The 12,187-nt window shown below is 51.5% G+C and overlaps 1 protein-coding gene across 11 annotated transcripts in view; it reads right to left on the reverse strand.

Moving 5' to 3' along the window:
* The window catches only part of APBA2 (amyloid beta precursor protein binding family A member 2), a 240,109-nt gene that overhangs the window by 56,956 nt on the left and 170,966 nt on the right, over positions 1-12,187 (reverse strand). For all 11 annotated transcript variants that reach the window (XM_065547670.1, XM_065547676.1, XM_065547669.1 and 8 more), the window contains one exon: positions 10,941-11,931. In XM_065547670.1, coding sequence (XP_065403742.1) covers positions 10,941-11,891 — 951 coding nt within the window. In that variant the 5' untranslated portion in view covers positions 11,892-11,931. The remainder of the gene's footprint in view (positions 1-10,940; positions 11,932-12,187) is intronic.

Below are 12,187 nucleotides of genomic sequence, written 5' to 3' on the forward strand. Positions count from 1 at the left end.
TCCTGTTTCTGTGACTCTGACTACTGTGGGTGTCTCAGAGAAGTGGAATCACACAGTACTTGTCCTTTTGTGACTGGCTCATTGCACTTAGCAGGATGTCTTCAAGGTTTGTCCATACTGTAGCCTGTGTCACAATTTTCTTCCTTTTTCAGGGTGAATAACATTCTACTGCATGTGAAATCCTTTTCTTTTGTACTTTATCGCTATGCTTGTGGCTCAGAAGAGCAAATACAAGGCCACAATGAAGCAAGAGGAGCCCTGACCCGCCATTGCTTTGCCTGTGGAGTGGGTTTTGACGGCTGGGGAATGGCCGGATGACCTCCCTCTCCTGAAGATGAATGCAAGTATTTCTAAAAGTGGGGCCCAATGAATGAACGAATGAATGAACGAACATGCTATCTTTCACATAACTGGGGCCCAGTGAATGAACAAATGAATGAACGAACATGCTATCTTTCACATAACTGGGGCCTAATGAATGAATGAATGAATGAACGAACATGCTATCTTTCACATAACTGGGGCCCAGTGAATGAATCAGAGGGGGCAATCTCCAGAGGCAAAATCACAGGCCACCTGCAAGCACATGGGCTGAAGGACAGGGGCTGACGAGACAAGAGCGTGAAGGAGTGATGCCGCCACACATGGCAACAGCCTCCACCCTGACCACCCAAGCAGCTCTTGGGGAGCAGCATCTCCCCACCTGAAGTCCACCTCGGGCTCCCTGCACAGCCTGGCTGCACCCACAGCAGACCAGGCGGGCCACCGGTGGGGCAGGCTCAGCAGTCAGTCAGCACCCAGTGTCTCTTAAAAGGACCAGGACCAGACAGAGGCCTGGAGCACGGGTAGCTGTTGACACTGGAGGAGTGGAACAGCTTCTGTGAGCCTAGCCCAAACATCCTTCAGCTCCAACAGTTTGGGCCTTGGCTCGGTCTCAGCTGGAGAAAGATCAACTTCTCTTCTGTGAAGGCTGACTGGGGAACTGGGGGTAGACATGGGTGTGGCAGGTCCTGGAGGCCTCTATCAGCCCAGGGGCTCCATTCCGTTCCACATCTCCTTTCTGCACATGTCTGAGTTGTGCCTAGTTTTCCTGAGCTGCCCATGGTATTATCTGACATAGGATTAGGAGTTATTCTTGGTCAGCCCCCTATTACCATAGTCCCAAGTCTTTTCATAGTCACTGACTAGCATTGGTTGTGATCTGAATGCTTTGGGGTAAAATTCCCACGTCTGCCATCGCCACGCTGTGACATCTTGGGCAAGCATACCACGGGTGACATTATGCATCTCAGCACGCTCAGCCATGCGATCTTTCTTCCTAAACAGATATTTCTATAACTTCTTGCACCGAGCCCTGCACTTCCTAAGGAACGTCATGGACTAACCGATTTCACCAGCTGGGTGTCTCTCAAGCCTCTGGTGCAAGAGAGGCATGACACCAGGTGCCACGGAGGCCCAAGAATGGGAGGCATGGGGCCTTGAGAAGCAGATGCACGCAGACAGTCTGGGTCCTGTACCCAACGCTCTCACTTCCCACAGTCTGCCCTAGACACCCCAGTGGCAGATGAGTGTAATTCAAGTTAATATCTCACATAAACACACACACACACACACACACACACACACACACACACACACACACACACACTATGAGCACCTCAGCCTGCTGGCACCTCCTCAGGCCCTCCATGCAAGTCCCTACAGACACTCTCCATCTACCCCTCCCATGCCTCTGCCTTCCCAATCCATCAGAGCTGCTCAGGCTCAGGGGACCCCGCCAACAGGCGGCCACTGCCAACGGGTGCTTTCTTCCCCAGGCAGGGTCTCTCCTAACTGCCCTGCTACATCCGGCCTTCCTAACGTCCCTCCCCTCAGCTCCCCAGTTCTCTTCTGGCTCCCCTCCACGCCCCCAGTGGAACCTTCTGTCCCTCTCTCATCACTATCCCCCAACCCATGTCCTTCACCTTCCCCTTGTCCTGTTTCAGGGCTCAAAGCCATATCACAATCCCAGCTCCCTCCATGCCGAGGACACCACACACCTTGCATGTTCCACCATCCTTGTTCATCCCCACCTTGCCGGCTGAATTCCCAAAGCCCCCCTCAAAAGTCCCAGAGCCTCTCCACCCGTCCCTAACTCTGCAGCCTGTCCCAGAAGCCTGCCTGGAACTGTCTCGAGCCTAGCCACACCTGGATGGGGGCAGGGAGCGTCTCACATGTTCATCTCCCTCTAGAATAAGTTTCAAATGCAGGATAATGCCACTTTCACCTTTGCAGCCCCAGTGCCTACCACATGGCAGGTGCCAATTTGCATGGACCATGCGGGAGGGATGCAGGGAGGGCCAGCCCCCCACATCAGGAGCGGCCCAGCAGGGGGAGCTGGCTTTGAAGAGTGTGAATTTGGGGTGGAAACTGGAAAAAAGGTGACCAAGGTTAAGAGAGGCTTGGCTATCATTTGGAGTCTTCCAGGCCCAGCTGGTCTGCCTGGAAGAAGAGGTGTGTGGGCTTCTCAGCTGACTTCCTATTTGATATTGAGTGTGAGAAACTCAGGGCAGCCCTGGGGGCTGTGCAGCTGTTGCCCCATCCCCCAAATCAGTGACTCTGGAGTAGAAAGAGGCATGCGAGAACTCCCCCAGCACGACACAAGCCACACTCAGGAGGGCCCTGCAGGGGGGACAGCGTGGGGGCACCTTGGGAGGCCTTAACCTGACCTCGCACTGACCAACAGCTCCAGTGCGGCCCTGGCCAGTCCTGGTCTTCCTCTCGTCCTGTCTCACAAGCGGGGCTCACCACCTCCTTTGTGTCACTCCCTAGGACAGGTCCACTAGTGTCTCCACCCCTGCCCAGCAGGGCCTGTACCCAAACTGGGTGCAGGGCCTTGCCCACCCACCTCCCCCAGACCCGATGAGCTTCCCATGGACTGAAAACTCATCATCATCATCATCTGTGCAAGCACTCCATGCCCCGCACCATCCATACGGACACTGCCCCAGACCAACTCCCCTCCCCACAGCCCCAGGAGACGGGGGGCTGCTGGCACAGGTGGCCTGTCCAGAATGTTCCTGGGCCCCGAGCTGCTGCAGCTGGGTGGGATGCCGGCTTCCGGACAGTGGCTCCAGCATTCCTAACCACTGCACTCTGCTCTCTCCCTGAGGACTGGGGTGTGTTGAAGGGGGAGGTACTTTTTAAATCACCATTAGTGGGAGAGCTTTACGTGCTCTGCCCCAACAGTGTTTTAGAAGAATGTTTTAGAAACCCCAGCTTCACCTAGATTTTAAAAGGACTCTAAGCAATCCCAGATTCCTGATAAACTGCTCCCTGATAATAACAGCCACCCATGGTGACACGTCATCAAAAGGCTTCATACAAATCCAAGAAGGCAGCTGTGCTCACTCAGCAAATGGGCCCTGAGACATCAAGTTCAGAAGCTCACGCGGAACCAGCCAGGGTTGAAGCGTCAATGCACCCTGTGGGATTTTATTTTTCAAGGCAATCCTGGGAATCAGTAGCAGGAGGTGCGGTGTCCACCCTGTCACAGTGCTGGGAGCAGAGGTGCGTGGGAAGCAGTTCAGTACAGATGACAGGGGACACAGGAGCACCCCAAGAACCCTCCTGTGCAGCCTCCCTGTGTGCCTGACGCCATGGGTGGGTAAAGCAAGGGGCACTATAGAATCTGGGGCACGGCTGCAGAAAGGAGGGAGCCAACTGTACTCCACTGAGGCCTAGGAGGCTGGAGAGTACCTTCCCCTGCCCAGGCGGGCCATGCCCCAATGCCCTCCATAAGCCCCTGCCCTCAGCACCACCTACAGGCTCTTACAGGCTCTTTCCCAAGTCCCATCCTACTGTGGGCCAGGTTTAGACAGACCCCAGGCCCCTCCCTCCTGGGCGCAGTGCAAGCCCCAAAGCCCCTCTGTGCAGGACCACCCCATCTGCACACCTGCTGCCCCACTGCATGCTGATGGAGCGGGGGGAGCCGGGGTACCACTCCTGTCTCAGCTGTCTTCTGTAAAGCAGAGACTGACACTCACTTCATATGCTGCCTAGCAGGGCATGTGTGTGAGGCTCCGGCTCAGAACACACATGGGGCCACTGCCTCCCTAGGGGACACACCCAGTTATCTGCACTTTTAGCACCTTCTCTCCCTTAGCACCAGACTCCTATCACACTCTCAGAAGGTTCTTCAAAAAGCAAGGCTCTACTGAATGCCAAGTCACGGCCACAGCATCTCTACAATGAGCAATGATGCACAATTCTGTGTTCGATGCAACCTTGGGGCCTGCTATCACGCTTCGCTTTAACTGTTGTATTAAGCTGACGTATTGATTTTTCTTCTTTTTTCTGTTGTCAGAAGGCTCTTTCTAGAAAGCACCAGCTGAGCCAGGGATAAACAGAAATCATGAAAACCCCAAATAATCAAAACGCGTATTTGGTTTGCCATTCCAAGGGGTGGAACTATTCTACACTTGTTAACTAAATCAAACACCTCAACTCAATAGCCATGGAGGTCCTGGACAAGGAATGCCTGCAGCTCCAGAAATCTCCAAGGTCCCAAGGAGCAAGTCTCTACAGGGAGAATTTCAGGCAGGGCTGACCTTTTCAGAGTATCTCCTGATAGATGTCACAAGGTAACAGGTGTGATGGGGGCTCCAAAACAATCCGTCCAGCCCTTGCCAAACCCGTATGTTCCACTGGCCACCCAGAGGCATCCAGAGAACATGCCATCCAGGGCCACCCCACGGACCCACAGAACTAGGATCTTTGGTGCTGGACAAACAGGCTCTTACGGTGCCCCCCAGGAGTGCGGGTGAGTCGCCCCAGGAAAAGCAATGATCAACAAACTACTCTCTTCAAGGGAAGGTGCCAAGGATGCACCAGGTCCACATGCTCATCCCTGAAGCTGTGAGACTGAGCCAGGCACTGGTGCCCAGCTGGGCTCCTCCCTCCACTCACGCTTCACTGCCTGATAGTAGAGGGCCACACGGGTAGGTGTAGAAATACTAATTCCATCAGGTCACTCAATACGAGCCTGGCTGGACCCAACTCATGTATTCCTTAATCACTGCATGTTTTAAAAAAAAATCAATACTTTATGTCAACAAAGTTAAAAAAAAATTAAGAAACATGTCACAATGAACAATCTTTACTTGATTTGTTTGATCTGTGGCCTGAGCTCTGGTGAACTCAGGACGTGTTAGCACTGAGACAGGGACATTTTACAGACTGGAGGCTTCTATATCTATTGGTCACCTCACTGACACCATATCCCACTCACTGAGAACAACAGGGCATGCCAAGCCTCTCAACAGCAAGGACACAGACAACAGAGGAGAAGAGACCATCACTCTCCAGGAGGAACACTGCACAGCTCCCCCACGCTGACTCACTCTCCAGCGGGCAGGCTCGAATGTGGACTGCACAGAACTGGACGCTTTCTCTTCTCAGGTTCTTCAAGGGCTGTGTTAAGCAGTGTTTAGAGGCATGCGTTTTGGCATAACACATTCTATTCACAGGGGAGCTACTTAACTGTGCCATCTGCAGCACGGGACAAACCGAGCTCCATCTCTCTGGGTTGCTCTAGGATTTACTGAGATCATATTCCTAACACCCCTAACATGGTGCCGGCAGTCACCACCAACACCGCTGCCACCTCCACCAGCACCCAGGGACTTTACACAAACCACAAAATAAGAAATGTTAAATCTGCAGAAGCCAAGGGTCCTGATAATCACACAGCAACAACCTTTCCATCGTCACCATTTGGGGTTGCTGAATCACCCTGGAACTGAAGCACACACGGAGAGGTCTTGGGAGTTCATGGGTCCTGGGGTCCTCTACTCCCCAGGGTGTAAAGCTTGGGTCTGTATTCTCCCATAGGCCCTGCCTGGAGGGAAAAGGGCTTGCTGATCCACCGTGTTTGGGAAGCACTGGCCAGACCGGCTGGTGTCTCCGCTACAGCGAATGTGGGACTTTATGCTGCTCGTGTGTGAGAAATCAGGAAACCTCCAAGAAGGGAAAAGCTTTAGAGCAAAGTTTCCCAAAGTCATTTGCCAACCAAATACAGCCAATTCTCATTCATATAGTTATGTTCTGTAAAGCTGCCCTGAGCACTGAGTTGATGAATACCGAATACATTGCTCCTAGGGGCAATACAGGGTTAGGTTCCTATGAGCCTCGGGACACATTTTTGTCAATGAATCAACACAGAACCTTGTTTTATGTGTGTTTCTGTTTATAGACACCTTGTTTAATACAGATTTCTTACAAACAATTAATTATATGCAGTATTTCTTTATCACAAAACACTAGCTGAGAAGAGTTTAACACTTCCCTGACCCTAGATCACAAGACAGTAAAGTTCTTGGGTTTTCTGCCTGTCCACTGTGCTTTTTTAAATCGGGCATTGTCCCATGAATCTGCAAATTTAGCCATTCCTCCATCTTTTCCTTAACTTCATCATACACTACAGAAGTTACTTTAGCACCTCCCAGAGTGGCAGCATAGATGAGTCAGCACTGTCACTCAGCCCAGAAGGAAGCTTCTCTAGCACATGTAAGGCACATGGCAGCCATTCTGTGCTGAGGATCACTAGACTTCAGCACCACACTTGGGGGCCATTTTATCACCAACACACACACACACACACACACACACATCAACAAAAATGCAAAGAACTTAGTCTAAATAGATTGTGAAAAGAATAGCTGTTTACAGTATGACAGCTGAAACAAGAAGGCAAAGCCTTGTTCAACCTCAGCTGGGAACATGAGAGTTGGGTGACTCAAATTCTTCCCTTCTCTGTACCTCCGCTAATGACCGGGAAAGTGCCATGAGTATTGAATTCAGGGTTACAAATCAATTTTAACAAGTTAACAAAGTTGCAAATATGAAATCCATGAATATTAAGGATCAAGTGGTACTTTGTTTACAGAATACCTCTAAGAACCTGTTTTGGGAAATCCTGACCTAGGTTTGTCTCTTTGATTTGAAAACTCTCTACAAGGGAATTCTACAATGCCATATAGCAAAAGACTTTTTTGCCTGTATTTTCCAAATTTTCCTCAGTAAACTTGCAGTGCTTTGAAAGAAACTTTTTTTATTTTACTAAAATTATTCATGTGTAGATCTCTGTTCCCCATCCTGTCTTCCTACAATTTTAGAAATTCTATCGCTTTTGTGTCTTTCATATCCCAGTCCCCGGGCAGACCTCTTGGTCTCAGCAGAGTTGCACAGGTGGTAGGGCTACCTGCAAACTGAAGTGTTTTCAAAATGCATGGCATCCTACAGCTCGGGAGGGCTCCAAAGGCCACACAACCTACTTCTGAGTACAGACAGCAACTCATTTTTCTTTTCTTTTTTTTTTTTTTTGGAGTGGGGAGTCTTACTGTGTCGCCAAGGCTAGAGTGCAGTGGCGCCATCTCGGCTCATTGCAGCTTCCACCTACCCAGCTCAAGCGTTTCTCCTGCCTCAGCCTCCCGAGTAGCTGGGATTACTAGCGCACACCACCACGCCCAGCTAATTTTTGTATTTTTAGCAGAGACGGGGTTTCACCATGTTGGCCAGGCTGGTCTCGAACTCCTGACCTCAGGTGATTTGCCCACCTCGGCGTCCCAAAGTGCTGGGATTACAGGTGTGAGCCACTGCACCCAGCTGGCACTCATTTTTCATATCGACCAGCAATATCCTCTGTGAACACATCCACCCAGACTGGGAAGAAGGAACCATTCAATTAAATCCCTCTGTACCCAAAGGAGGTGGAGGGGTCACAGATGAGTCATTAACATCTTAAAAGTGCTGCAGAGATGATGAAAATAATATAACCGAAATTCAAAAGAAAGTGTACTAAAGAAGAGGATATATGCAGCAGAAAGTCACACCTACAGTGTAGAGAGTGCTTCTGTGAGATGGAAATGCATCCAAACCCCAAAAGATACAGGGCATGCATCCAACATCCACAGACGAAGGGAAACAAGTAGGCAAGGTCATCGAGGGGAAATGGTCAACGCTGACGTAAGGCATGGGGATTTCTCCTCGGGTAATAAACCCGAAGAAGGAAAACATGATTTGTACAAAGAGGTCTGTGGCAGCCTTACACCTAAGAGGAAATGCCATTCACAATCTGCACGCTTAGTGGCAGAGGACGTAAGAGAAATACGTGACACGGCACATCATCGCCCAAATGGATCGTGGAAAGGTCACCACAAACAATCACGAAAAGTATATGGCGACATGGAGAAACATTTATCAAACATCAGATTTTAAAAGCTGTATGACAAAAATACATCTGTGTTATGATGACAGCCACGTACATCGTTTACGCTCAATGCTATGATCTGAAAAGGCGCACGGATGAAACAGCTCATCCGTGAGGGTAGCAGGGACCACGGAGAATACATTTTTTCATCGTCTCATTTTTTCTAACTCTACTGTTGCCATTCATGCAATGACTAAATGCTATTCGGTCCTCTTAAAAGTATCCAGGACACACTTTTTCAAGCTGCACAATGAGTAGAAGAGAAGGGAGGGTTGCTGCCCAATTTCCTCCAGGTGAGTCTCCTACAGCATCACAGCTGGAATGCAGCATCTTGTGGAAATGCAGATTCAGTTTCAGCAGTTTGGGGCGGGGCTCCCCAGTAATGCCAGTGCTGCTGGGTTAGGGTTAGAAAGCAAGAGTCTACAGCACCTAAGTGACCAATATTGCCAATGTCTCCCCTCAGATTTTTTTTTTTTTTTTTACTGCAGCCTCAACCATAGGGATCACGACACGATATGGACAGCACTGGGAACAGAGAGGTGGGCATAGGACACACGGCACCCTGTGCACCTGTTTGAGGCCAGGCCTTTGTTGGCTCCGGGCACAGCCTGGCTGACCACAGGGGAGTAAGGGGATTGCTCTTAGGAAAGCACGTTGTGATTTCAAGCAAGGCAGCACCAAATCTCCCAGTGCACATCTTTCATAAAAAATCTTGCTTTCAAGATGAGTTCTACGGCTCTTTCTGGTCAGCTTTCAAAGAGGTCCTCATCTGGAATGGGGTACTCAAATCTAAGGACATGGAGACCCTGCCCACGTGCAGCGGGTCTGGTAGAGGTTTCAGAAAGAGTAGTCAGGACCCCCGGCACCAGGGTCCTTGTCAGCCTGGAACTCTGTAACTGGCAGGTGCTCCCCTTGACAGAGTTAATTTGTGAACTGATGAAAGAGAAGAGAAGAGAGAAAGAGAGAGAGGAAGGAGGGAAGGGAGGGAGGAAGGGAGGGAGGGAGGGTAAAACAAAACAGAACAAAAGCTATACAATCATTAACCAGTTTAAATGAACTTTTCCAGCGTCTCAGACAAGAGCATTTCCTTCAAGGACACACTCTCCTTAGGGGGAGAAGCGACCTACTTTTCCATTCAATGCCTCTTCTGGGAAGAACAGGCCTCCTCTTGATCCTCCACAATGGCTGGGGACTTCCCCCACCTCCACCTGCCCTTTTAAACAGCTACTACCACCCATCCATCCAATCATTCCCACTCATGTACCTCCCAGCTCTCCAACCCCAAGATCTCTGTGTTTTTACCCCAATTACCATCTGGTTAGCATGAAGCACAAAACCAGAAAATATCAGGTCTTGCTTACTCCCCACCACGCTCTAAAGATTTTTTTTGACAAGAACTTGGCCAGCAATGCCATCTGTCACAACAAGATGCAGCATGTCACGTGCTCTGCACAGCCCACGTCCATCTCTGAGGTGCCTTCACCACTGTTGTGGGACAAGCCCATGCCCTGCTAAAGACCAAAGAAACACTTTTAAGCTGCTTTGGACTAAAGCCTAGACCCAGGGTCCAGAGCCTCCTGGCCTTAGGGGTGAACTCCCCCAACATCCACTAACACTGTGGGACTTCCTATGCATCCCACAGCCTCCTGTAAACACGGAATTGCTATGAATGACAGGAACACCTGCAAAGCGAAGTCAACTGACACTTAATGTTCTTCAGAGGGAACACAAGACATTAAAATACAAGTGCCGAAAATCCAAGGGTCAATATGATTTCCATTCCAAACCCAAGCTTTCAGTACACACACACACACACACACACGCACACACATACTCTCTCTCTCTCTCTCAAATTCATGAACTCTTCTCAGAAAAAAATATTAAATAGTTAAGGCTTTAAAAAATATGACAGCAGTCCACATACTTGGCCAAATAGAAGTTACTTCACACAGGTCCAATAATCACATCGTCTTTATATATTCACTGTGAGGCTCGTTTTTTTTTTTTTTTTTTTTTTTTTCAGCTTTTCAAATGTGTTTATTAGAATGCACGCTGACTTTGCTATAATTAAAATACAGTTATGTTGACATCCACTGCCCTCATTAACATGCGTTTCTTCCCCGAGGTTTTGTCAAACCTTCAAAAAATCCTTTTCCAAATAGTTATTCACAGCTATTTACCCACCAGGCCAAGGCCCCCGGGCTTTCAGAGAGGCGTCCACTGTGAAATGCACTCTGGCCCCCACCCCAGGCACCAGGCCACCCAACACTGGCCACAGCAGTGTGTGAGCACCAGCACCCCCACGTCTCTGCCACTGCCCTGCTGGTCTGAGTACACCCCTGAGGATGGAGGGGCTCTCCCAGACACTGTCCCACCATGAGCAGACCCAGGGCAGCGGGCACGAAATCCAACCTCTCTTCTAGGGTGGGAGGAGGGGTGTCTTCTGCGAGACACGAGTCGCCACTCAGCCCTCAACCGGCTTCACTCGAGTCTCAGGGGTGAGCTTAAGAGTGGCTGGAGCTTCCACACAACACGTCTCCCAACTGGACCAATGACAAGCTCAGCCACCATCAGAACTGTAAGGCACCCAGCACCCCCAACTCCCTCACTTCAGCATCTGTGAGGCCTGTACCCTGAGGTCCCCTGCTCTCGGGCCCCTCTGCTCCCTTCCCTGGGACAGCCAGAGTCCTACCTGCTCTGGGAGCCACTTTGGCCTCTCTTCTGGGGTCCTGGTCTTGGGCTTGAAGCCTCTCTGGGGGTCTCCGGGGTGCTTGGCCTCGGGAGGGAGGTTCAGTGACTTGGGCCTCGCCTCGTGCCTGCTGGGGCTGCAGCTGGCCTTGATGGGTGGGCAGGCCCCTGCAGAGTCCCCAGGCCCCAGCTCAGGTCCATGCTCGGGGCTGGCCTCACTGGCGCTGGTGATGCTGGTCATGCTCAGGCTCATCTTGATCTCTGCCACTATCTGGTCGATGTCCTCCTCCTGGTCCTCCAGGTCCCCGTCCCCGCGCCTCAGGCGGTAGGGGGAGGCGCCCGTGTTCCCATTGGCCTCCTCGGGGTAGTAGTCCTGGTAGCCCTCTTTGCTGGGACAGTAGTGACCGTCTTCTTCCTGGTCGTGGGCCTCAAGGACGGAGGGCTCATCCTCCGGGATGGGCAGTTGGCCATCCGGGTAGTCCTGGCTGCCTTCAGCCTCGTGGCCATGGGGGTGTGGGCCCGCGGAGTCCGTCCACTCCTCCACCGCCTCCTGGCACTCGTCAGTGTCCACGGGGTGCGCGCCGTGAGCCAGGTACTCCTCCCCATTGCAGTCCATGCCCTCCAGGTAGCTGTCGTCCTCGGGGCAGTAGCGGATGTAGTAGGTGATGCCCTCCTCCTCCTCAGGGAGGCCCTCGTCATAGTCCTCCTCCTCGGAGGTGTTGTTCACATAGTCGGAACTGGAGTCCCCATCGGGGCTATGGTTGTGGCACTCCTGTTCCTCGGGCGTGGGGCTCTCTGGCCGCAGGGCAGCCAGCTCCAGGCCCTCGGGCACATAGCCCTCCAAGGGCAGCTCCATGTCCTCACTCTCGGGCTCCTGGCTGTGGGGGACAGGACCCGGTCTCACCCTATGGTCCAACATGCCGCTCCCCGCGTTCTCACGCTTCCGGTGGGCCATGGCGGGTGCTCATGCGGCCATCATCACCCAGAGGCAGCCACTGTGGGGAGAAACATTGGGAAGGACAGAGTCAAAACTCCACAAAGCCCAGCCACGTGTGGGGCCACTTCACCAGAGCACCTCCCACCACGTTCTCCCGCAGCACCTCCCACCACGTTCTCCCACAGCAATGTGAATGCACATCCATTCAAACAATGCGCCATCCCCACCCCAGCTGACTCATCATCAGAAAAACATGCATCCACGCCAAGAAGAATGAGGGCACACGGAGCTCCAGGAAAAGCAGTCAAGGGAGG

The sequence above is a fragment of the Macaca fascicularis genome, chromosome 7 (genome assembly GCF_037993035.2).
Source record: "Macaca fascicularis isolate 582-1 chromosome 7, T2T-MFA8v1.1".
Taxonomy (NCBI): Eukaryota; Metazoa; Chordata; class Mammalia; order Primates; family Cercopithecidae; genus Macaca; species Macaca fascicularis.